The following is a 27728-nucleotide window of genomic DNA, read 5'->3' on the forward strand; positions in this document are numbered from 1 at the left end:
CCAATTACAAAATACTTAATTAATTTGCCCTAATTTATTCATAAAAGATGCTAACAGTTCCTTCACCACCCGATTCATAGCCGATCTCTCTGAGTGGGTTGTGTCATTTCACTAGGGAACAAGAACAAGAACTCCGCTAGGGAAGATAGCATCCACATTATCAAAGAAACGTCTTCGTCTTCTTCTGCTTCTGCTTGGCCGGTAGCTATATCGCCAATTGCATTAGCATCCGGGCTTCTCAGAAAAGGAAGCTTACTGGCGGTGCCCCATGTTTGCTAGAAGTGGCCAGCGAGATGTCAAAAACGCATCGCCGTTTGTGGCGCGGCCTGCACACGCTTGAGTTTCGTGCAATGATGCCTGCACAGCCGCGGCTCGCAATCTCCGGCGGCTGCCCGCCGGTGGCGCCTCCTGCAGGCGCTCGTGCTCCAACTATGCGGCACGCGTAGCGTCTTCGCCGTGTTCCATCTGGCTGTCCCATGCGTTGCTGCGAGACGTCGTAGCCCGAGGTGAAGAGCGCAGCCGGGCTGCAAGTTGACGCGGACCGGTGAGAGTCAGCTTTGAGTGAGCCGCGATCCACGTCGCCGGGGCCACCGGCGGGCACGCGGCGGTTCGAACACGAGCCCAGGAGGCGGCGCTGCTGCGAGTGCCGTTGCGCGGTCGTTGGCGAGCTGCTGCTGCGGTCCGACGACAGACCAGAGACTGCCGCCGGTCGCCGACCCGCTGGACCCTGAGCGGGACTGCGCCGACTTGCGAGGCTGGAGCACAGTGGTGAATGACCGCGCGCTTTCTTCTTGGCGATCACGCGGCGCTTGCATGTCAGCTGACGGTCGCTGTGAGTTGCGCTGCGGCGTAACATGGCTTGTCGTCGCGCTTAACTCGTGCCGCATTGCTGACCGCGCTCACGAGGTCGACTGCATGTTTGATGGTTCTGCGATAGGTGTGGTTGCTTTCCTTTTTAGAAAAGTCTCCCGATCTTGGCGTACCGATGGCGTTGCAGCAATTGTCGCCTCCTTAAATTTGATTGTGGCACTGTGCAGCTCTATATGCTTCACATGTTCTCCGCCTTATGATAGACGAACGATTTACCCCTCTTATTAGCCACGACACCAAGCATGATCCCATTTTCTTGCGCGATTATATCTGTCTCTTTACTGTAAACTGGCCAAGTCCCGGTGTGCGTAGCCTTCTTATACGAATTCGACGATAGTGGGCCGAGTCGGAAGCCCCTCAGACAGCGCCGAGATGTGTCGTGCGCTTCGGAGCTGGCGGTTAAGCGGGCGCTTCCGCGTCTACGCGCATCTTTCATGTGGGCGGGGCTGAGTCGACCTACCCCATACTGTCGGGCTTTCATACGCGCGGCAAAGCTTGCCGCATTGTAGCTGTCGATGAAAATGCTCGACGCAAAGAGGTGTCGGCGCTCGAACGTAAATATTTGCCCGGAGGTTCCGAAACGACGACCGTCATGTCCCTGTAACAGCGCACTGAGCTGCGTGCTTGAACGCATGTGTGTGCGCGTTGCTTATGTGTACGCACATTCATCAATACAATTGTTCAATGCGAGCGTGTGCGTCGTCCGATAAAGACAGCACTCGACCTGGCTGTATGCAGGGAATCATACACCCTGGTGGCAGCATTAAGGTAAAAGTTGTTCGTTTGCTGCGCAATTCCGCTGCATCTAATTTGCTTGCCATCGTTTTGCCAACTGAAAATGTGTCCTACGGATAAGTAGCGCTTGCGATTTATCGTGTTTTTCATCCGTTGACGATTGCGTGGGCGCACGCTCGCGTAAGAATTTGCTCTTATGTTGTACGTGTCAAGATATAAGAGCTTAATAAAAAGAAATTTTAAACGAAAATCTCTTACTTGTACGCGCTGACACGGGTCTGTGGTGCCCTGCAGGGCACCGGGCCGCACCCGGCGACGAAGCATGGGCGCCTGAGGCTGCTGCTGCCGCTTCCACCGCTGCTGCCTCGATGGTGTCCGAGCTGCCCGAGCTGACACCGCCGGAGAACCTGTCCGAGAACAGCGCCGACTCCAAGGTGCAGTCGTGCAGCAATGGCGACATCTGCCGCATCTGCTTCTGCGGCGTCAGCACCGAATCGCTACTGGCGCCATGCAAGTGCAAAGGTGAGCACGGCGTCTCGCCGCATTGCTGTACCGCCCGGACGCGTGGTACGGAAAGACAGGCTGCGAAGCGAGAAGAATGCAAACGCCAACGATCAAGTGAAACGTCTCAGAGTGATGGAAAGAAAGTAGAATACGCCAAACTTGCGTGCGCATGCTCAAGGGAAGGCAGCGCGTCGCCCGTCAATCGCGGACACGATTTCATATGGGCGCGGTGATTTTGTGTTTTCCTTTTTTTTTTTGCACCACTGCGGAAAGTTGGCGTTTGCGTTGTTCTCGTTCTCATTGTGCCCGTGTCCTGCTGCCCGTACCCTACATCGATCCGTTCGCAACCGCCGCCGATGCCTCGGCACCCTTCGCCGGGATACGACGATACTCATGTAAGACGGTGGCGAACATCGCCTCGTCGCAGGCTCGCTGGCCAAGGTGCACAAGACGTGCCTGGAGACGTGGCTGGGCAACCAGGCGATCGACCAGTGCGAGATCTGCAAGTACCACTACATGACGGCGCGGCGGCCCAAGGGCTTCCACGAATGGCTCATGAACTCGAGCACGCGCGAGGACAAGCAGAACCTGGTGGGCGACATGGTGGCGCTGCTGCTGCTCACGCCGCTGGTGGTGTTCTCCCTGTGGCTCTGCACCGAGGGCGCCATCCAGTTCAGCCACGAGGGCTTCCCCACCTGGGAGAGCGCGGGACTCGTCTTCATCACCATCGTGCTCTTTGTCGTCTTCTGCGTGTGGGTCACCTTGCTCTACAGGTGAGCACTCGCCTACGGGCGCACATGACAAATCGAACAATCGTCAGGTTTAGTCATGCTGCGCGTGTACGTGGAGCACGGCTCGGTGCAGGACCAGAGAAGTTTGGACACAGCGTGGGCTGCGCTACTTAATCCAAGTCTTACAGAAAAATGTCCGGATGAATTCCCAAGTGCTGTTTGCCGTGTCATTTTTACATATGTATTATACGGCGTCTGTGTGATTTCCGTACGAACGGCTATTTGGAAACTTATCGGGTTTCGAGAATTGATGCGAATAATTTCCAGTAGATGCGGAGGGTGACACATATTTGTTTGAGAAGGTTCTATCGGTGCACCACTGGTTGACGTGATGTGGTTACTTCCGCGCATGTATAGTGCGAACTAGGAGTCCGTATGCGCAAAAAAACATGCAGGCAGATTACGCTGGCCGCACGGTCTGGGTGCATAACGGAAGGCCTCACGTGCTCATTGTCAATTTCAAGATGACAACTAAATACACGGGAACTAACGTACTTGGCCAAGTGGCTAGTCACAGGTGACCAATCCCAGCTTTATTTCTTTCAGGCGCTTTAAATCTGGCTTCAAAACAAGGAAATAGTCTGTGCACTGGTCCTTGATATAGCAAAGCATTCGACAGTATTTAGCATAGTATTCTACTGCAAGGGCAACTCCGGCGATTTCCTGAAATCAACGGATCTGCATGAAATTGGCTGAGTGCGTTGTTCTGCGTGCTTCCGTCATTTCTTTTAAACATCAGGCTTGAGAGTTGCGCAGATTTTTCACAAATGAATTTCGTTCATTCCCAGATTTTTCACAAATGAATTTCGTTCACTACCTCGTACTATGTGCCTTGCCTGCTCTTCAGCTACTGGCCACATTGTGTTATGACGTAAAAGGCGGTATACGCAGAGCATACTGGAATTGAATGGCAGACGACAGGGTTGAGAAGTGCGCTAGCGATAGTGGCGTGAGAGGTTCTTGTCGCGAAAAGTTCCGTTCTGTGTGAGAAGCAAGTGGTGCTGCGCTGTTGGCTGCACGAACTTCAACCCTCGCCATCGACACCCGCAGTTTGAGCTGATGTCGATCGCGTTCAGCCGAGGTTAAGCCTATCACTGTCGCCAAGTTCGTGCGTCTACAGTTGCGGACCTGGGCGACTGACCTAACTGACTGAGCCACTAGGATGAAGAAAACTGCCTGTGTGGTCTGCATACGTTGTCCTGTGCTGCACATTCGTCAGTGTGGTGCCCTAGATCATGGCACCTGAAATGAGTCTTAAGCCCCACCAAAAAAGTTAGTGACCTCTGTCTGTGTGCCGTTATGTTGTTCACGTAGTAAATGCTGAAACGACGCGCACTGTGGCTGACGATTAAAGTCAATGCGTGACTTTTCAGTGCTTTCGGCGACGTGCGCTCTCAACGCGCACACTCAACGCTCGTGCAGGTACCACTACACGATCTGGAAGCAGTGGCGGTCGCACAACTTCCACGTCAACCTGCTGGTGAAGACAAACGCGTCCATGGGCGACGACCTGCCCGCGGCAGCCATGGCGCAAATGGCGGAGCCAGAGGCCCTGCCCAGCGGCGACATAGACGACGGCCTCAGGTATCTCGTATTCTCCGCCCACAAGTCGCTCCGCAATTGTCACCGCACGTGACTTTACTTCAGCCGTCCATGTACGTGCCAGATAGATAGTCGGCGCCGTGGTTCAACGTGGCTATAGCTTTCTTTACACAAACTCGGCCCGAGCAGGTCGAGTATGAAGTCGAGCTGACTCAACCCCTTCGGCCACCTGCCAACCTCCACCAATTTAACACGATGCAATTCATGAGTTCAGTGCAGGTGACGATACCGTGCTTGCCACCGACCTTCGGGTCGCGAGACCACCACGCCAACCGATTCAGCCACTGTCGGTTCATCATACGCGACCTTTAAAGCGGGGTTTGATATGCACGAAATAGACGCAGCATAAAAAGCGAGCCAATCACAGGCGTTTCCTCCCTCCCGAGGAGGGAAGGAGTGGGACTGCATGTTCGCTCGCCTCGCGCCCGCCGTTTCCCACCAATTCAGGCCCAGCAGTGCGGCACATAACAGCGCCTCAAACAAACACGTCTCCCTTTGTGTACTACGCCGACAAACAACAGTGGTGCACGCAAGGTAACGTTTAACATCAACTCGCCACTCTTGTGTTGGACAGAACGTACAACAAATTAAACTTTTGCCGTCAACATCAGCGCTAATTATGGTGAAACGAAGCAGACAACACAGAAAGCTTCGCGTACGTCGGTTCCCACAGTGCGTGGAATCTGCATAATTTTGCATTTCACGTTGCGTAGAATAAAAAATGCCGCCTACGTTGGGTAGAATACAATTAAAAGGAAATCACCCCTCTAATGATAAATCACGTGCGTTGTGCTGTAGCGCGGGTAACAACAGACGCAGTAGGTGCAAGCAATGGAATGCTTTATTGAAGATAGCGTGGCTGCTTTTATTCCGTACGAATCAGTAGGTGCATGCGCACTTCGTGATGCGATAGGCGGGCTTGCGATGACGTGATACGGCACTTCCTCCCCCTTAGAAGCCCAGCCTGACGGGTGGTCTCCTTGTGCGCGTAGAACGCCTAGGAAGCCCTAAGCCCGCCGGTACACTTGAGGTTGCTTCACTGGAAGCAAGGGATGTACCAAGTGATCCGTCTGACGATGGTTCAGCGTCTTCCACTGCAGAGGGTCGATTACACTCTCTGACTTGGTTGTCTCCAGGTCGAGTTGCGCAGAATTCTTGCTTTACTTCATCCGCTGCGAGTCGTGACCGCACTTGGTCTACGTGACGGCGCTGCACCCCTCCTGTGGTGTCCACCGTGACCATACGCCTACCTCTTGTTGAGGTCACCGTGCCGGGTAACCATCTCTGGCGAGCCTGATTGCACTGCCGCGACCACACAGGCGCTCCCGGTGAAAAGATTTGCGGTAACGGTGCCGGGGGTCTGCTCACCGTGGAATCCCGTGCCACCTCTTCCTCTGGAAAATGTGCACTTAGGCGGATCCTGGGTTGAAAACCCAGCAACATCTCCGCGGGCGACTTGCCATCTCGAGTCGGTGTTGCCCTGTAGCGTAGCAAGAACTTGGAAATACGACTGAGCAGACTTCCATCCTTATTTTTCTTGATACCTTCCTTAATGGTGCGCACTGCACGCTCCGCCAATCCGTTTGACTGCGGATAGTATGGAGCGGAGGTGACATGACAGACATGGTTATCTTTGAAAAACCTTTCCTGCCGCAATGGTGGCACTTGGTGTTTCGATGACGACACATGTGTGTTGCGTGGGGGCCGCCGCAACGCTCACATGAATGGTTGTCCTTTGCAGTGTTCCACTTCGTCCAGGGTCGTCGACCTCGCTGCGACTGTACAACATTGATGCCGGTTCCCGTAGTCACTGGGTCTGCTCCTCGCATGTCACGAATGTCGCCTAGCGCATTCTCTGAAGTTATGGCAAATTCTTCTGCTTCCTCAAAAGTTACCTTCTTCCGCGTTAATAGGCAGCGTCGTGCGTCGTCGTCCCTGATTCCGCATACTATGCGGTCTCGCAGCATACGGTGCAGCGAGTCGCCGAAGTTTCAACTTTCCGCCAGTCTCCGAAGGTCGGCAATGTATTCCCGAACGCTCTCTCCGTCCCTTTGCTTGCGCATGAAGAACGAGAAACTCGCCGCTATTTCATTAACTTGAAAATTGTAATGTTCCTCGAGGTATTCAACGACTTCATCGTAAGTCTGGCTGTTAACCGACACGGTTGGAAGGCGTCCTTGCAACATGCGCACGACATTATCGCTCAATGAAGACAACAGCAGAGCACGGCGTTTGGCCGTGTCGGTAATTCCATTGCCCTCAAAATAAGCTTCCAGCCGTATCCTGTACGGGCTCCAGCTGCTCACCGTCTCGTCGAAAACCGGTGGGCGAGATGCCATCATTCGATCCTGTCCGTCGCTGACCATGCTCACATGAAGTCCCACCCTCGTCGCCACTGCTGTAGCGCGGGTAACAACAACAGACGCAGTAGGTGCAAGCAATGGAATGCTTTATTGAAGATAGCGTGGCTGCGTTTGTTCCGTACGAATCAGTAGGTGCATGCGCACTTCGTGATGCGATAGGCGGGCTTGCGATGACGCGATACGGCACGTTGCATGTTATCTTGAAGCGTCCTACTTTGCAGGGCTTGCCTCTGCGCATGTCTCTCCGGCCACATGACGCGCCACATGGTTGCTTAACAAATTTTTTATGCCGCTAGGTACGGACTTCAAATTAGGGGAAAGAGTCCGCTTTGGGGAAGGCGCGGCAGCCTAGCGGGAAGCTTGTTCAATGGTCCGGCGGCAGAGTTTTTGCTCTTGGAAACTCTCAGTCAAGATTTCGAGATACGCACAATTTGTCCCTAAAGTATTTCAAGATAAAGAGCAATAAATACATGCCACGTATATGCAATGGTTCGGTGCCGCGGAAAATTTCGACTTCATTTTTCGAGATACGCCAATTCGAGATGGCGCGGTATTGCTACGAGTCCGGAATGCAGAAATAGTCATTGTTGCGTGGTATGATTGCGCTTGAATATAAGTTGTCATGTTTAAGTATTTGCCTGTGCCTCGCATCCTCCCCCCACCCCCACCACGGTCCTAAAGCCCCCAAATGTCCGCCTCTCAAAATTTTCTGCGGAGAACCCTGGTCGGCACCTATACGTGAGTGTACCGACAATAACGTGCTACAACAGAATCCAGTGGAGTTGTTAGCAAAGCACTGATAACACATGCTTGTCATTTTTCAAGCGAAGCTTGCATTGTCTCACAAGTTTCCGTGGCGTTGTCGTGGTCACACAAAAAACCCAGTTGCCCCCAGAGCACAGCAGCTGAGTGAAAGATCGGTTCGATGAGTGTACGGCGCACGGCCGCGGTCTTATCGCACTTGGACTTTATACGGAAACTCACTGCGACGCTGACGGCGACGGCGACCCGCCGTGGTTGCTCAGTGGCTATGGTGTTGAGCTGCTGAGCACGAGGTCGCGGCATCGAATCCTGGCCATGGCGGCCGCATTTGGATGTGGGCGAAATGCGGAAACACCCGTGTACTTGGATTTAAGTGCACGTTAAAGAACCGCAGGTGGTCGAAATTTGCGGAGTCCTCCACTACGGCGTGCCTCATAACGAGAAAGTGGTTTTCGCACTTACTACCCCATAACTTAATTTTTAACGGCGATGACGGGAATTCACCTGGAATAATCTATGTAATGGCTGTCACAATAAAATATTATGCAGATACCACGTACTGTGGCAATTGAAGTTATGCGAACCATTTTGCAGGTGAGTGTAATACTACGGCTATCGTCGTAGTCATAGCTACTATCAGGCACGTACGCGGAATTTTTTTTTCCAAGCCAAGATAACTTTTCTATGCAAATGAGGAGGGTGTGTACCTTTACTAGTACAAATGTGAATAACGCCCACCATTCGCCATAAATACGCGTAAATCCGCAAAAGAGAAATGAAATAAGGTGTATCTCATAGGCACGCCTATGAGTTACTCCTTTCCTTTACTTGGCGAACAAGGAACCACGTCAAATGGATTCACGCAGGAAAGAATCGTAAAATAAAGATTACTATAGTAGGATGCAGCTTTAAAAAACAGCATTTGACAACCAAGGCACATGGACCGCACGGGTATGTTGGCTAGAACTTCTAGCCACCGTAACACGAAGTTGTGTTACCCCGCAAGCCAATCACAGAAGCAAACAGAATCATCGTGACGCGGCATCTTCAAAACGGGGACCTACTTGATACCCCTGGAGCTTCTGCTATTCTTGAGTCTTTTGATCGGCGGAAGCAACGAGGTGTGCAACAGATATGGACAACGTGTGTGGTGTCTGAGCATTTCAGTCTTCAAAAGTATGCGATACAGTTCATTTCACTGCTGAACCCGTTTTACTCGTGAAACTTCACTGTCGACTGAACTGAAACTTGAAAATAAATAGTTTCAGCGAAGCAAGTAGTTTACTTCAGTTCAATAACAATTAGGCTTTCACATTCAACTATAATAGGCGAGGGAAAACGTATAAAGTTACGCGATAATAACTTTATTTTTGTGGTTACCGCCTTATTTGGGTAACAGGAAAAGTTTGAAGTACGAAGTATTTGCAGGCTTGCGGAGGAACAGTGGCTGGCGGTTATGAGGTCGTGGGTGGGGCTTCACTGCAGACTTAAGTTGTATCCCACTATAGTAGCGTTTTTTCTTAATTAGCTCTGGAAGAACTATAGAAAAATATATATTCGCGGAACTACCACGCTTCTTTTTGATCCCTCGTTTACTGCTTTACCGAGTGGCCAAACCGACTCGTATTATTGTCATTTGGGAAGTTGCGTAACGACGCGAGGTAGTCAGTCCCGTACAACAGCGTAGAGCGCAGGACGCTGCGTTTCTAGATGTACTGCACCACCGCGAAGGTTCGAAAACAACCGACATAAGCACAGCAGAGAAGTGGCTACGTCAGGCGACTCGACTGATAACTGCAGAAGCGTCATTCAAAACACGCGGAATTGTTTTCCACTTCCGACGGCGTTTTCTCTACTTCCTTTTTTAAATTAGATGATGTTTATCCATAAATACTTTCATAAAGAACAGTTAAATTTAATTTTGCTTTACTTTCCTGTTTCGCTGACCCGTGGCTCTCTCCCTCTGTAGATCATTTAATATCTCAACTCCTTGCGACTCTTGCTTCAGTTGCCAATTTCGCACGAAAAGTCCTGTATAATTAGGGAAAAACCAGAGGAGGTAACGGGTGACAGTCATATTGCTTATGGGTTTAACGGTAATTGCAGGGTCTGATGATGGACGTTGTTTCGCATTATTTTATATTCCACCTTATTTAACCCATACCACGGGCACATGGTTCCGAGGATCCGCCAGCGTCGCGGCGAGCCGTCACGCGAGGAAATAGTGAAGCAAAAGGAAAAGTTCAACGCAGCTGGTGTTTTCTCTGGCCGCAGCTCGTTCCACGAGCGCACAGACCAACTGACCGCGAACCGAATTACTTTCCTGGTCCCTGGATGAGTCCAAACAAAGAAGTTGAACTAACGAAGAAACAGCGATGTGCGTGACCGTTGAATAGATGGTGACAACATAACGCATCTCAAGTTAATCGCGCGGGCACCGAATCGATGAGAAAATTGGCCTTCACACCCCAGCCGAGGCCAAAACTGCCACCATACAAAAGGAGTGAAAAAGGCAGCAAAATGTTGACCGCCGAATAGCTGTCAAGTCTCAACATTGATTTGGCTGCACTTTAGGAATGTGTGTGAGGAGTGGTGGCGTGTGCGCGGGGAGAGGGGGGGGGTGTTATGCCGGTTAATTTTGAGGGGGTTGGGGCGGCCGCCCCCCCCCCCCCGGGCTCCCCTCTGGGTACGTGCCTGGCTACCATTACTATGGCTACGACGGCAACCCTGCGGTGGTGCGCCTCGACCGACTCTTTCACTCCCTCGACGAGTTCGAGTAGGCGTTCTTTGTAGACTTCGGGCATGCTGAAGGTGAGAAAGAGCGTGGGCTTGCCCAGCTGCTCGATCACTGCGAACACGTTCCTCTTCATTTGCGCCCAGTAGTACGTATATAATGCGCCATCCTTAAGCTGCTCAAATAAACCCACGAGGAAAGCAAAGTATGCTTTGAAGCACTTTTTGACTAAGCTGCAGCCCTCTAAGAGTTTTATTTTGGTCACCGTCAAAAGCTCGGGTCGTCGATCTGAGTTAAGGACATCGCCAGGCTGGAGTTTGGCGCTGCCTCTTCGTATTCAGGCTCTAAGTGCAGCACGAAAGTGCAGGCCTCGAAGCTTGATGAAAGGGGTCCTGAACCGCCCCTTGGGCTCGGTGAAAAAAGCATAGTCCACGGATATCACGCGCTGCTGTCAACATATCGGCCGAGTTTTGCAGTCATGCGCTGCGCCTGGAGCTCGCAAGTGGAGCGCGAAGTTGCCTTTCTCTCGAACGCTCTTTTTTCAACAGAAGCCTTCGCCTCACGCGTCTCTGGACGTTTTATTTCATAATATAGCAGATTTCCATCCGCGACTGGTATTGGACAATAGCTGTCATCAGGGAGGAATGGTGTCTTGACAAGTGGGCTTCTTCCTACTGCATGCATTTATAGACAAAGTTTAACAAACAGGCTGAAGTAAGAAAAATGAGCTTTCGAATTTCGATAATAATTACGTACTTCCGGAAGAAGCCGACTATCGTCTGCTCGCGCTCGGAGGAAGCCGCCCGCGCAGGAATTAAGGTTTGGCCACGCTTCTTATTAGTGTCGTAGCCGTCTGGTCGTCTCGCTAATTTGGACTAGTTTTGAACGCTCAACTAGCCTCGAACCACGCGAAACGCTGACCACTCCTTGTTAGACGCCTTGGCAGACTTGTTGATAGCGCTTCAAAATGAGAAATGTGAATGTCGCTACCATAGGCGCCGATTACGGGGGGTGACGGGAAGGAGGCTCCGGGGCCCGAGCCCCCTCCAAAGTTTTCTGGAGGGCGGAGGCTCAACTCCCCCCCCCTCCCCCCCGCCAGGTGATGCCGGAGTCCCTGTCCTCCCCACACGCACACGCCTAAAGTGCCATTGCCAGAGCTTTGCCACCCATATCACTTGAGGTTTCTATTTTGGCTTTCCTCGACCTTCTCGCTTGAAATCTGCAAATGACAAGAAAACCGCAAATATATATATATATATATAATCAGTAGTAATGGAAGTGTGGTGGTAGACCAAACGCATAGACTATCATCAGAAATCATGAAACGCTGAGGTAAACCGCCAGCTTCAATAAACAGCGGCAGGGGACTCCGTCTTTGAGTACTAGCCCACGCATGTCTGTTCAAGCATTTATGGCCTCAAACCCTCGTGCTAGCATGCGGGACGCGACCGCCCAGGTACCAACTGCCTAGTTTGGAGGACTCTAAATTTATTTATTTATTTATTTCACAATACTGCCGCTCTCAGCTGAGAGCCTAGCAGACGGGCGTGAACACTTTCTTTTCCCGACATAAATACATGTGTGAGCTACAGAAAGCATGAAAAAGCAGCAATATTCAACAAAATACAAAGGATAAGGTAGATAAGCTATACAACAGAACACTAAACAAAGCAGAATAAAATGAACAACAACCGGGGCATATCATAGTCAAAGCAAGGAACGTGAAGTATTTGGAAACAAACAAGTGTATACATTTTTTTTTCTAAGCACTGTTAGTTTAACATAAGGAGAACAGGGAACAAACATGAGAAATCGTTAATCTCTTGTGATGAGCTCCAGTTGTGAAACGAACAGGGATAAAGAATTTGTCGCTGTTAATGACGAGTTAAGTTCATTCCATTCTCTGATTACTCGAGGAAAGAATGAGTACCTGAATGCGCCATTAGAAAAGGAATACTCGGTTAGCGTATGTTCGTGTTGATTCCGTGTTATTCTAGATTGCGAATATGAAATGCAACGGGCGATATCAATTTTATACTGACGGTGCAGCATTTGAAACAGAAATTTTAGTCGACCTTGTTTCGCTCTCGTCGATAATGTATTGAGGCCTGAGGAAGCTAAGAGACGTGAAGGTGAGTCAGTAGAACGATATTTGCTATGAATGAACCTTGCGGCTTTTCTTTGTACAGCTTCAAGTTTAGCTATGTTAGTTGCTGTGTAAGGAAACCAAATTGTGTTAGCGTATTCTAAAATAGGTCTCACACATTTTTTGTAGGCCAGAAGCTTAATGTTCGTTGGAGCGATCTTTAGGCGCCTTTTTAGACAAAATAGCTTTCGTAGTGCAGTATTAGTTATGTGTGTTTCCCAATTGAGGTTGGATGTCAGCGTTATCCCTAAATATTTCTGTTGGTCAACCATGGAAAGAGGCGTGCTATCAACGATATAGGTGAAATGAGAGGGTTGCTTTTTTCGTGTTATTGTCATTGCCACTGGTTTATTGACGTTAATAGACATTTGCCACTGGGAACACCAGTCGGCTAGCGTGTTAAGTGAATCAGAAAGATCTAGATGGTCGTTATGGCTGGTAATTTCTTTATATATCACGCAGTCATCCGCGAAGAGTTTGATCTTGCACCATATATTATTGGTTATATCGTTAATAAAGATCAGAAATAACAGCGGCCCGAGTACCGAGCCTTGTGGTACTCCAGATGTGACAGGAACGATATCAGATGGCATGTGGTCAAACATAACAAATTGTGAGCTGTGTGTTAGAAAAGCTGTTATCCAAGCAGAAACTTCTCCTTTCCCGATGGCATGCTCTACCTTTGCAATTAGCTTAGTGTGACTCACGCAATCAAAAGCTTTAGATAAGACAAGTAAAATCATGTCAATTTGAGAACAATTATTAATACTAAGAGCAAGATCGTGAACTACCTCTGTTAGTTGAGTGATGGTTGATAACCCAGATCGAAAACCATGCTGGTGAGGCGATAGGATGTTTTCACGTTCTAGAAATACTGTGATGTGTTTTAGAATGATGTGTTCTAGTATTTTGCATGAAGTGCTGGTGAGAGATATGGGTCTGAAGTTGGCATCATTATTTTTGTCTCCTTTCTTGTGGATCGGTATTACTTTAGCCTTTTTCCAGTCATGTGGTAGATTAGAAGTTGCTAGTGATTTACGAAAAATGTGTCCCAGATATCTACTGCACCACTCAGCATATTTTTTTAGGAATTCGTTTGGAATTTCGTCAGGTCCGATTGATTTCTTAGGGTCAATGTTGAGGAGAAGATTGTGGATTCCGGCGTCCGTTATTATTAACCGATCAAGCACTGACGTACAGGATGGTGGAAGAGGGGGGAGTGTACCATTGTCTTCCGTGAAGACTGATTTGAAGAAATTGTTATATTTGTTTGCCGTTGCACTTTTTTCTTCTTCAGTTAGTTTGGTTGTTGTCTGCTCGGTACTGCGCAGATGTTTCCAGAATCTTTCTGGGTTATCTTTTAGGAAGTTAGCAAGAGTGACACTGTAGTAATATTGTTTCGAATCTTTTAGTTTCTGCTTGAACTGCATAACTGCAGATTTTAACTTCAAGGTTGTAGATGGTTTTGGGTTGTTCTTGTTTGCCTTACGAAGCCGATTTGCGCGCCGTTTAGCGTGGATGATTTCGCGTGTGATCCATGGATTCTTGAGGTGCTGTATTTTTTCTTTTGCATTGGAATATAATTAGTTATACAGTGCAGGACAATGCTCTTGAAATGTAGCCACAATGCATCTACATCAGTAGATTCCTGAGATGCTTTTTCCGAAAAGGAATCGAATTCATACGACAGATAAGTTAGTATGCTGGCGTCATCTGCTTTATGAAAGTTAAAAAAGCTCTTTACTGTAGACTGGGTAGTAATACAATGATCAAGCTGGAATGTGCACATAGGTATACTATGACCAGATATTCCTTCAATAATGTCTATTTGTGCTTTACTTGTAGTAAAAGGGTTGCTAAGAAATATGAGGTCGAGGATATTTTTCGTTGAGCCTTGAACGCGGGTAGGACGAGTGACAAGTTGATGTAGGTTAAAATTAAGCATTAAGTCTATTAGCACTTCGGAGGCTTCAGACGTATGATGCATTGTGGACCAGTCTATGTCAGCTAGGTTAAAGTCGCCCGCAAGAATAATCCCGGATTGATGGACATGACGCTGCATATATTTTTGAATTGCTGAAAGGCATGCACTGTCAGAGGAAGGGCTCCGATAAACGCAACCGGTTACGATTGACGTCCCGTCGCACAAAATTTTGCAGAAAACGGCTTCAGCGTTGTTCACCTCGGGAAGAGGGACAAAGCGAAGACCCTGTGAAGGTCGGTCTTTTCGGATGATTGTGTAGTCTGGCGGAGCAATCTCGTAGTCGAATATAGCAGGTGATAGCCATGTTTCCGTGATCGCCACAATATCGGGCTCGTAGTCGACTAGAAGTTTTCCAAGGCTTCTGTTTTATTTAGGACACTGCGGGCGTTTACATTTATCAATGTTAATCTTTTGATTGTGCGGCTTGTGCCGCTTGTGCGGCTCTGCGGGTTATTCGGCGGTTTGTTTCTGCGTCGTTTTTTTGCATCGGTACTTTGTCCTTCTTCTCTTCGTCCCAAATATATGCGCGTTTGTTAATGTAAAGTTTGTCAAAAGAAAGTGATATTTTTTCCTTTTTTTTCACGGTTTGGGTTTGCACTGTCCCAAAGTTTCTTCCGTATGTCTCTTATTCTTTTAGAGAAGTCTTCACCAATTGAGTAGTCAGTGGTTTTTAGTTTGAAACCTCGGCTTAAGATTGCCACTTTTTATCTGTAGTCAAGTAACTTCATTATTACCGGTCGAGTTTTATCTGTGGCGCGTTTCCCCAACCTATGTTGCTCGATGCTGGTGAGGCGATGCTCGATGGCAACTTTTTCTAGTCCCAAGGTGTCTTCGATAATGTCTTTGTTTACAGTTTGCTCTAACGACTCGCTAGTTTCATCGTTTTTTCCTTTAGGCCATAGATAATTAGGTTAGATCGCCTACTGCGGTTTTCAAGGTCGTCAATTTTATGTTGAAGAATATCTATTACTTCGCTCATACAGGCGATTTCTTGTTGACAGGATTCGACTCTATTTTCAAGGACTGCAAGGAGGTCAAGCTTGTTTTCTATATCTACTAAACGTTTTTCTTTAATATCTCTGATGTCGGCTGCAATATCCTTCAGCTGTTTTGAAATTTGGGTTAAATCGGGGCCAGGGTTAGTTTCAATATCACCGCCTAATAGCAGCAATTTCGTCAAGGCCAAGGCGGCATCAAAAACCAGGATACAAAACGGTGGGCACGGCAGCACTAGCAAGAAAGGGTCGCTTGAGCGGATGCAATATCCAAAATCCTTTCACACCTGTACAATGAATGCAAACGGGTTAGCGTGCCGCATACTGGCAGTGCCACCGTGCCCAGTGGCCAAGTCGATCCTAGGCAGGCTATTTAAGGCAGCGGAGAGCAGTGGCGCTGAACGCAGATCACGGGCCAAGATTTCCGAGCATGCTATCTTCCGGTGTTGACGGTGCAATTCCCACGATGAGTATGGCGGTGGATCCAGCACGTGGCATCGGGTAGCGTAGAGCTCCTGCGCCGCCCTGGTCGCCCCGGCTTGCGCAGTGCCTCCATCCCCGGCATGAAGCAGCAGGCCGAAGGACAGCTGTACAATGAATGCAAACGGGTTAGCGTGCCGCATACTCGCAGTGCCACCGTGCCCAGGCCTTAGTGCCTAAATGCCTAAATGACGGCCTTTCAACCGTACCACCTTAACCTGCACACCTGCACCAATGCTTGGAAAATAGGAACCTGCAGAATCATCCCAATTTCTCGAATTGAGTCCTCACAAATGACGATGAGTCGCCGGACTTTTTGCTCAGCATATATATATATATATATATATATATATATATATATATATATATGTGTGTGTGTGTGTGTGTGTGTGTGTGTGTGTGTGTGTGTGTGTGTGTGTGTGTGTGTGTGTGTGTGTGTGTGTGTGTGTGTGTGTGTGTGTCTTGGGCTGAAGAAAGCTGTTTGGGCGCCAGTGCCCCCCCCCCCCTCCGGAAAAAAATCTAAACTCTCCGCCTTTGGTGGCTACTATCCGTCGGTCAAGATGGTGGACGACAAAGCCAGACTGGAGCGTATGAGTTCTAGCTCGCACTGAAGCTCCGTAGTGGACAAAGCAAGCGTTGCGCATATGTAGTTACATGCAGCTACGGTCTGCTACGTAGCGTAGATACCGCAGCCGACGAAGGGTGCCGCGACGAGTCCAATGGCTAAGCTCACTGTGACTCGCTGAGGACAACGCGTTTTGCTTACGTTTGGTGCGTCGTAGGCGCCGTAATCATAAGTAGTGGCATCTACAGAGAGATAAAAATCTTGATTGGCCAAACTTCTAAGAACTCAGGGTGGGCCCTCAAGTCCGCGGCTACCGTTTGCTTTCCCGAAGCTCCCGAAAGCCAGCAACTTCTGGTTGCTGGCTTTCCCGAAAGCCAGCAACTTCTGGCATTCAGGCGTCTACGTTAACATCTAAAATAAAATTTGAACTGCGCGCCATGGTGTCGTTAAGTAAACGAAGCGTTGTGGGCATGCCCCGCTCCGCAGTATACTTCGCAGTGCAAGGCATTCAAAAAGTAGCAGAAGCACCGTGAAGAGCACGTTCGAGCGCCAAAAATTGCGCTTCTGCTGAACGCATTGAAAAAATTTTTGTGGCAAAGCATTCCTGAAATAGCCTATTTTAACTTTAAGTGCACTTCTCCACTGCGATAAAAAACAATCACCGACGATCACGGTACTCTCTATTGCGAAGTTTGAACGTAGCTCTACACGTGTTTTCATTTCGCGATATAGTGGCTGGCGTGGACAATCTGTCTCGTGCGGGACGTAGCAAATGCACTGCCTCTCGCTAATCTGGCTGAAAAAAAGAACTTGATAAACAATGTAATTTGACTGAAGCTATGGACAAGGCAATTGAAATGTTTTCTGCTAAGTACGACGAGCTTCTGACAAAGGTTGATGATCATAACACGCAGATCGAGAAGATGAAAAAACATCGGAAGGGCTAACAGAAAAATTAGCTGGTACAGTAAGCGAAATATTTCTGTTGAAAGACACTGTGCAAACTATGGAAGTGTGATCGCGACATAGGAACATTGAAATAGATGGAATTCGTGAGGCGCCTAGCGAAGATTCATATTGTACATTGACAGAACTTAGCTCAAGGCTACAGTAATTGCTGGCACCGAAAACGAGGAAATTGAAGCGGCGCATCGACTACGAGCACGGCTTGACAGAATTGCGTCAATCATAGTTCGCTTCGGATATCAGAAGACTATGGACTTTTGGTTACCAAAACGAAAAGCGTTAAACGAAGACAGCATTTTTATCAATGACAACATGACATGGAACCAAAAGCAACTTTTTTGGCAATGCCGACAGCTCGCTAAACAAAAAGGCTACCAGTACGTCCGAACGCAGAACGGACGCATACTAATCAGAAAAACAGAAGGGTCGCCCAAAAAGCAAATCAGCACAGAAAGGGATCTTATCTGCATAACGTAATGGATACATTTCCAAACTGCAGAGAAAGCAAGATTATGGGTGTTAAGTGCCAAAACCACTTTCTGATTATGATGCACGCCGTAGTAGAGGACTCCGGAAATTTTGACCACCTGGAGTTCTTTAACGTGAACCTAAATCTATGTACACGAGTGTTTTCGCCCCCATCGAAATGCGGCCGCCGTGGCCGGGATTCGGTCTCGCGACCTCGTGCTCGGCACTCCGACACCATAGCTACTGAGCAACCACGGTGGGTATTCATAACTTCAGTAACTGGAATGCTCATGTAAATGATAAGTTATAGACGAAGGGTCGCAAACAAAGCTTTGTCTGGTACACATAAATATGCGTAGCTTGAAAAAAAAATGGGATGAATTATGTTTATGTCTAGAACGAGGAGTTCTTCCTGGTGACGATATTGTTTTAACTGAAGTTAATGTAGACACGTCTTCGGTAAATATGTATACACTGAATGGTTATGCTAGGTACGCGTGGTATAGGAAAGGTGGAGGCGTTGTTGTGTTCATTCGTGATGACTGAATATCAAATAATATAGAAGTAAGGTTAACGATGCAGCAGTAGTGGGACTTTCTTTAGATAAACAAGATATGGATTATACGTTATGTGCGATATATAGGCCTCCTAATATTAACGCGAATGGTTTGCCAGACCGAACTAAGCATTTTTTTCCCAAAAAACACATGAAAGAAGCGCGGTTACTTTTAGTTGGAGACATTAACCTCGAGACAATGAAGGAATTAGTCGAGTTGTAATGGATTATCTCAATTTATTAGCAGAATTTGGCATAGAGAATGTAATTTCAATTGCACTAAAGAGGAATATCGTGGTTCTAAAATGAAAGATCCTGCATTGATCATGTTATGATTCGGTGTGCAAATGAATGCTATCCTTCCGGTATCATAAAACAAAAATTTGCGGATCACGTCCCTATTGCGGCTTGGTCGCATAAGCTTGTACCAAAAAACATAACAGAAATATTGCAAGATATTTATGTCAAGTCAACGAAACGAGTAAAGAATAAAACAAGAAATGGTGAATATAAATGGATGACTGAAGAGCTAGTTCATTTACGTTACCTGAAAAAATGAAACGTTGAAAAAGTGAAAAAGAGACCCAGAATATCTTTCATGCAGAGATGAATACAAATCATTAAGAAATCTTGTAACCGCAAAAATTCGACAAGCAAAACGAACCTACCTCATGCTGCAGTTTACTTCAAGAAAAAAATTATAGGAAAAAAACTTGGGAAATGGCGAAACAAACGATGGGCAGATCCAACAGACAGACAGACAGACAGACAGACAGACAGACAGACAGACAGACAGACAGACAGACAGACAGACAGACAGACAGACAGACAGACAGAGGATCTTCTGGGCAGATCCAAAAAAACGTCCATTCACGAAGCAGCACAAAAAAAAACTTTCCCATGGAAAATTTCCATACTTTATGCGATAAATTCAATACGACCTTCACAAGTGTAGCAGAACAACTGAGACGTATGAACCCTGATAAAGATAGCACGTATCAGCCGAAACGTAGTTGTGCGCATTCTGCGTATTTGCCGCCTATTTCTGAATCTGATCTGTACGCTATAATGCGCCAGATGAAAATGCACAAACCACCTGGGTATGATAAAATTCGCTTTAGAGATCTGTTCTACGACTTTAATACGCTAAAGGAAGTTATTCTCAAAATACTAAATGAAATATTTGAAACGGTGAAATACCAGATGAACTAAAGGTATCCATAGTAAGACCATTATATAATAATGGCAGAAAGTCAGGGTGCGCGAACTACAGGCCAATCGCAATTTTATCTTCCTTAGCTCATATCATGGAAAAACACATTGCCTCTACCATGCAATCGTTCTGCTATAAGTTTTCTTTAAATAACACACCACAGTTTGCATTTACAAAGAACAAGAACTGGGTTGCACTACTGCGGATTTGCGGATTTTATCAATACATTGGAAAATAACCACGTAGTACTAGCACCTGACCTATTAGACCTGACCAAAGCATTTGGCGCAATAGACCACAATATGTTGTTGGAAAATTTAAACTGCTTCTGCTTTCGAAATGAGTTTGACAAATTATTTAGTAATTACTTCAAAAATAGAGTGCAGTGTGCAAGGATTTGGGACGTTTATGGTAACTTTCAACCAATAAAATATGGGGTACCACAAGGTAGCACGCTCGGACCATTGCTTTTTAACCTATGTGTATCTGATCTGCGTCTTTTAAAAAGCTAATTCAGAGCTGTTTCTGTATGCAGACGATACAGCACTTACTGTCGAGGTAGCTGAATATAGAGTGGAGGATGAAACCTTTCAGCAGGATATTAGCCAAGTACTAGACTGTGTTTCAGAAAATACAATATATTGCCACATCCACTACGCGGCACGTAGAGGAAGACGAAGCACCCGCGCATTGCGGAAGAGGTCCCTGCGTAATCGTTTTTCAGTTGGCCTGCAACTAAAGTGTGCTGCCCTTCTTTATCAGCACCTGCTGCCTGTGAATCGTGACACTGGTGGAGGCGCTGGGTAGATGTTTGGGACACCTGTCAACAGCCCCACATCAAGCCCAGGACGTTTTCCGCGTGTCGAAACACCCGTTCACCGCGCCAGCCGTCGCCTACTAGGCCTAAGCCCAGAATTTGGTCCTCTACCAGGAAGTCTGCCTTGTTACCACGAGTGCCCAAGCCATGGCAGACCCAGGCCCTGCACAGGTAACTCTTTTGACTCTTCGATCTCCTGTGAGCTTCTAGGGCAATGTCTACGAGGATGCAGAAGACTGGCTCGAGGAATAAGAGCGCGCAGCCAAGTATAATGAGTGGCATGCAAGACAGAAGCTATCCCATGTGTATTTCTCTCTAGAAGACGGAGCCCGCACATGGTTCGTAAATCGCGAGGGAATCTGGCCAAGTTGGGATGACTTCCACCACCAGTTCCTCCATACGTTCGGGAGCACCGAAAGGCGAGACCACGCGCAGCGTCTTCTCGAATCACGGATTCAAAAGCCGAGTGAAACTGTTGCCACGTTCGCTCAGGACGTGGCTCGTCTTTGTCGTCGTGCAGACCCCGATATGCCCGAGGCAAAAATACTCAGCCACATCGTGCGCGGCGTAAAGGAGCAGCTATTTCCCGGTGTTGTCGATGAATTTATTACAGAATGCACGGCCATAGAGCGCGCGTTACACCTACGCAGCCGCCAGTGTAATCACCTGACCAGCACTTGACCGGCAAGCGCCGCAGCAGTGACGTCAGAGGCGAGGGTTCCTTGCGCCGGCTGATACGCGAAATTGTTCAGGAAGAAATTAAGAAGCTCACTGCCACGCCAAATGAATGTACAGCAGCGTCGGTGGCTGAAGTTGTGCGCCAAGAAATAAAGCAAGCGTTTGCAGCTGCCGAGCCAAATCCCCCAGACGTGGCAGCCCAGCTACACAGATGTTGTCCGTCGACCGCCGCCTCCGATGCCGACGCCGCAGTATCACCAGCAGTCAGCACCGGCATCACCTTGGTACCATAGGGAACAACCGACGCGACCACCGCTTCGCAGAACCGACATTTGGCGCACGGCTGACTACAGGCCCTTGTGCTTCCACTGTGGGGAAGCGGGCCACATCTGCCGTCATTGCCCTTATCGCGCCGAAGGGTACCAAGCGTTCCCATTTACTGCTCCTCGTCGTGCTTTTGACGGCAGCCAAACGAACATCGACGCGAATTCAACGAGCTGGCAAGCCGATTCTCCCAGTTACCGGTTGCGCTCCCCTTCTCCGGGACGTGGTATTCCAGCTGCAACATGCAGTTCCACCGACGTGGCCCGAGGGCGATCTCCCAGCCCACGCCAGGGAAACTGAAGGTGGCCCACGTCGAAGTGCCGAAAATCCCCCATTGCCGTCGATCGAGTAGCCAATAGAGCTGGATGATTTGACGACAGACGACATTGTTAGCGCCGATGTTACTGTATCAATTGACGGCCACGACGTGACGGCGCTAGTAGACACTGGCGCGGACTTTTTATTCGTAACTGAGGAACTGGCGGACAGATTTGGCAAAGTGAAATTGGAATGGTCAGGGCCGCACATTAGAGGCGCTGGTGGCCAGCTACTGACGCCGACTGGCAAGTGTACTGCAAGGGTCAACATAGGGGATTTGTCATTCGTCGCAAATTTTGTTTTCTCCCCAACTGCTGCAAAGATGTAATCTTAGGTATGGACTTCTTACGCGAGTGCGGCGCCGTCATCAACTTACCAGAAGGTATACTAACCTTTTCTGGGGACGAAAGTGCAGAACTGCAACGCAAGTCTTTGCGTGTCATAGACGACGTGACCGTACCACCTTTATCTTGCCGTTTTGTTTCCGTCAGGTGCGACACAGAGTACGGTGGGGAAGGTATTGCCGAGCAAATAATTACGCTTTTGCTCACTCAAGGTATTGCCACGCCCAGAAGTCTCATCAAAGTAATACATGGGGAAACAGAACTACTGCTGACAAACTTCAGCAAGCAACGACGACACATTGCAAAAGGCGCAGCAGTTGCTTACCTCGACGAGATTGCGGAATTCGGCGAATGCTTTGCATTAGAACAAGGGGAGCTTGACGCGTAGGCACCGTACCAGTTCTTGACGTGAGCACGAGCTTACCACCAGCGGAAAGGCAGCGCCTTGCGGGCCTGTTTCACCAGTTTCGTGATTACTTCTCGTCGACATCCAGAGTTGGTCAGACGCCGCTGACGAAGCACAGGATTATCACGGAGGAGACAGCGAGACCAATCCGAAAAAACCCTTACCGTGTAGCATCAAAAGAACGCGAAGCGATCCGAGAGCAAGTCAAGAAAATGCTCGACGACGACGTTATCCAACCATCAAAAAGCCCGTGGACATCGCCGGTAGGGATGGTCAGAATCGCCCTACAACAGGACTACGACGCTCGACGCTACAATCTACGGCGCCGCTACATCACATATCAGCCAGGCGACAAAGTGTGGGTTTGGAGTCCCATCCGTCGGCGAGGGCTTTCAGAAAAGCTACTCAGGCTGTAATTTGGTCCGTACAAGGTTTTACGACGCCTCAGCGACCTGAACTATGAGGTTATCCCTGACAGTCCGGCTTCCTCCAGGGCGAGGCAGCGTCCACCAGAAGTTGTGCATATTGTGCGCATGAAGTGCCCACACCTCGTCTGGCACACCTTCCTGCCGCTAGGTGAGAATCGGGACGACCCTCTATCTGAAGGGAGGCACATCCAGTACGCGGCACGTAGAGGGAGATCTCGCGCATTGCAGATGAGAAGAAGAGGTCCCCGCATGATCGTTTTTCACTTGGCCTGCAATTAAAGCGTTCTGCCCCTTTATTATCGGTTCCTGCTGCTTGTGAATCGTGACAATATGTAAATTGTAAAAAAAAAACTAAGCTACTATGTTTCAGAAACCCGCACAAGAATATTTCTCTACAGCTGCCTTTATACCTGCGCGGTTCGATGTATTCCCCGTGTAAGTGCCTGGTTTTAGAGTGCGAACCAGTTGAACCAAAAGAACACCTGGGTGTTCATTTTGACCAACATGTTACGTGGGCTGAACATGTTACCTAGATATCTAAAAGGATAAGTGCCGCTGTGGTAATGATGTACAATTTCCGAGGGAAAACGCCACTGAATTTGCGGATAACCATATACAAAGCATGAGTTGAATATGTATTAATGTGTGCGATAGCATTATGGCACTTGCTCATCCTATAAAAACACACCTTGAACAATACAATTAAACGAATTGTAAATACATTAACTTACGACACTCCACTGCGAACAGCTGACATAGAAAGAACATGCGTTCTTCTTGGTGTATTACGAATACAGCAACAGGTTGCTTTTGTTGTGCTTTCACGGTGTTACTTTTACAATGATTTCAAGATACCAGTCCGCAAAAATGTAACATTACGTACAGCAGAGCGTTTCGTTAAATCACGTTGTCATACTAATTATGGTACCAAGCAGCGCCAATATTTTGTTCCAAGTCTTTTTACTCAGATTGACGATGGCCTGTTCGGAATTACCTCCCAAAGAAAAATGCAGACAGACAATAGAAAATGGTGTGTGCCTGTGGGGGCGAACATATAATGTAACACAAGGGTTCTTACATATACTGAATTGACATGACATCAAATACACGTTCATTTTTTACACTTCTTTTTTAAACACATCATCGTTCTGTGTGTATAAAATCCGGTTTTTGTAAGATATTGTTATATACAACTGGAATATCATTTTGAATTGTTGAATTTGAAAAAGTAATGGGTAGCATGGGCGATGTTCTATAACTATGTGGCACACTGTTGTTATACACATATAGATGCTCTAGCTGCTGCTTGGTTGGTCGACAAGCGCAACGTGCTTAGACCAATCAATTGAATGATATTATTACCAAATGAATTTTTTAAATAAAAGTTGAAATTGAAATTGAATTCGGAGATCGCGAGAGTACGCGCGTGGGTGACGCGCGGGCGCGATTCACAGCCGCCCCCGCAGACACAACTGACAGACGATGCGCGCTACTCTGGCGCCATCTCGTAGTCATCGTCGCCGCACTACGTCTTTTCTCTCACGCGTTCGCCATGCCCGCCTCCTCGCGTCTCATGCCCCGCTGCGCTCGGCGTTCGCTCTTTCATCCTTCGGGGCGCTCGTTCGCTCGGTTACGCCGACGTTCGCCGCTGGAGCGGGGGCCTAAGAGTTGCGCTATAAAATTCGCTCGCCGTCCTGGCCCTGAAACACTGGATGCTTAGCAAAGCCGTTGAAAACCAATCACTGCAACTGCTGAAGGGTGTATGCAATGCTTCATTCCCCAATTCCTTCTCCGGCGCGTTGTTCAGCCAGAGAAGCGTGTGGACGTGCGAGCTTCCCCCGTGCTAGAATTCCACGGCAATACGACCAGCGGCAGCACGCGGTCGCTAGTCGAATTGCCGTTTCTTTTCCCTTTGCCGCTCCTCGTATTCACGCGGCTCTTCAGGAGTCCTAACTATGCGTTGCCTACCCATAGCGGTGCGGCAACAACAAGGAAATCAGTTGCTAGGCTGGTTCTTCTGTGCATGACAAGCTGGTGACGTCACTCTCCACGTCGCCGTGGCAGGTTGCCAAACAATATTAGGCAGTTTTAGCTGGGCGTCGGCAGCAGCTCTGCGTACGCGCAAACCCGCATCTTACGTGCGCCCGCAGCTTTTCAAAAGCTGCGTAGCCACCACCGTGGGCTCAGCGGTATTTGCAGGATGTTCTTGCGTGTTCTTGCGTGTCCACGAAAACGCATTTTTCGATATCACTCTTGCGGAAGATATGACTCCGGCTTGTGGTTTGACTTCGTGGGGGCTGGTATTGGGTGCACAGTTTCAGTAGGTGGCATATGGCGGTGCTGAGTAGCACACTACTGGTTCCTACGCGTGCAAGTCAGTACGCGCGCAAGTCACCAATCCCCTTCTCAACTTTAGCGTCCAGCCAACTATTGCCGTATCGTGCGCGCGCTTCGCTACACACGTACGACCTCGCGCGCTGCGTACGTGGCTAGTCGCGGACGCCCAACTAAAGCTGCCTAATTTTTACCGGGAGACGTATGCGGGGAACGCTGCGTGTTTCGCGTTCTTATCAGGAACGCCTTATCAATAATGCGGTTTGAATGCTTTTATGCTTGTTCTTGACAGACAGACAGACAGACAGACAGACAGACAGACAGACAGACAGACAGACAGACAGACAGACAGACAGACAGATAGACAGACGGATAGACGGATAGATAGACGGATAGATAGACAGATAGATAGATAGCTAGATAGATAGCTAGATAGATAGATAGATAGATAGATAGATAGATAGATAGATAGATAGATAGATAGATAGATAGATAGATAGATAGATAGATAGATAGATAGATAGATAGATAGATAGATAGATAGATAGATAGAAGCGGGCCCACCAGTTTTACGCGTACTCTCATCGCTGCTACAAAATAGAATTTGACGCCCTTAAGAGGAACCTTTGGCTCGGGTTGCTTCTAAGTACATGTAAAAGGAGAATTCGTTTTGCTCGGCAACCACTGTACCAAATTTGGCGAGGTTTCTTGAATTTAAAAGAAAAATTTAAGATCTAGTGACTATTGGTTCCGAATTTCTTATTTAGGCCTTGATTTTTTATTAAAATTGTTAGGAAACGAAAATTTTCAGAAAACGTAACTATCAAGTTTACAACTCTAACTCAGCAACGAAAAAGTTATCAAAATTCTGTGAATTGCACATAATGACGCGTCTAAAGCGGAAAGAATTGATATGTCACACATGAAGACAAAAAGATTTACTAATATAAAATTACAACTTTTACAGAACCCTTGTGCCGTTTAGCCAAGCTTCATTTTTACGCCGCCACACTACGTCCGGTCCACGTCTACATCCACTATTCCACAGCGAGGAGCGCTTCGTGCGGAATCTTTACCAGTCACTTAGGCCTAGATGGCCATAGTAAAACGTAGAAACACGGAACTAGGCTTTTTATGCCATTCCCCTTCGATTTTCCGATATAAACATGTGGCGTGAAGTTTGAAATGAATAGTTTAATTGATTTATTTAGGTTAATCAGTCAATGTATTGTTTCAGTGTTAGTCGCAAATTATAACTGCCTTGGCAAATAATTCGTCTGTCGCGACTTGATTTCAGTAACTTGCATGCGCCTTTAAAAAGAAGTGTTCGAAGAAAACAGGAAACGCTACGTGCAAGGGCGATAACGGGCTCGACTCAAGACCTCGATGAGGTCGGACTCTAGAGCAAATCACAGTAGTTGAGGCGGCGTTAGCTGGCTGCATTGAGAGCCATCGGTGACGTCACACGTGTTGCCCGTGACGCAGCGCCGTGGTGGTAGAGGAGCCGCCAGAGCTGGACGCCGCCGAGGAAGGCGCGACGGACAAGGTCGAGTCGCCCCCCTGCACGCCGTCCAAGGAGTCGCCGCCCAAGTCCACCAGCAGCACGCTCATCATCTACACGCCCGCCGTCTGATGAGCGCAGCACGGAGCTCCGCCCACCGCAGGCACCCGCCACCCTCCCGGGGTGTGGTGGCGTTCTTCAGAGCTTGTCACCAGGAGCGGGGCGGTCTTGACCACCGCGGCCCACCGCCGTTGTACACACACCACCACCACCACCACCGCCATTCGGCGATCCAGAGTCGAGAGGGAAGGGAGGGAAAGGGTGGGATAGTGAAAATTACTACCGCCGTCCACGCATGCATTTGCTTTTGGGTAATGCGCGAGTGAAAAGGAATAAAATGTGTACGTGTTGACCCTCCCCAGAACGCCGCAGAGGAACTACGTCGCCCACGCGCAAGTGCTACAGGGGGCAGTCTGTCTCTATCGACGATGCAAAAACAAAGATGCATAGTACACAATTGAGCAGTAATTTAATGTCGCATGGTTAATACTAAAAACGTGCGCTGCGGAATGTTGTACAATCCTAGAGTGTTCCAAGACGGTGTGCAAAACAGTTCTTTCCATCCTCGATGCACTAATGAATCTATAGATGTTGCGCGTCTGGCGTCGTGCCACAACGAACCAAGTTTCTGCCCGCGATATAAGTGATTTCCATATTTGTGCACACGTATACAAACAGAACCGTCATTGTTGATACAATATCAATCAACACAAGTGCAATAGATATCGGCTACAACAGCTGCACACTGACCTATAGTGCAAGGTTGAGTGGTCGTAGTGCAAGC

At 48.3% G+C, this 27728-nt stretch overlaps 1 protein-coding gene across 1 annotated transcript; it reads left to right on the forward strand.

Annotated features, from left to right (window-relative positions):
- The first annotated feature begins 382 nt into the window (after positions 1-382).
- On the forward strand, positions 383-27401 carry LOC142576579 (E3 ubiquitin-protein ligase MARCHF3-like). The gene is made up of 5 exons (XM_075686765.1): positions 383-768; positions 1900-2127; positions 2537-2882; positions 4323-4484; positions 26869-27401. The coding sequence occupies exons 2-5, from the start codon at positions 1974-1976 to the stop codon at positions 27014-27016; spliced, it is 810 nt and encodes a 269-aa protein (XP_075542880.1). The 5' UTR covers positions 383-768; positions 1900-1973; the 3' UTR covers positions 27017-27401.
- The last annotated feature ends 327 nt before the right edge of the window (positions 27402-27728 follow it).

Source organism: Dermacentor variabilis, chromosome 3 (assembly GCF_050947875.1).
Source record: "Dermacentor variabilis isolate Ectoservices chromosome 3, ASM5094787v1, whole genome shotgun sequence".
In the NCBI taxonomy this organism is placed as follows: domain Eukaryota; kingdom Metazoa; phylum Arthropoda; class Arachnida; order Ixodida; family Ixodidae; genus Dermacentor; species Dermacentor variabilis.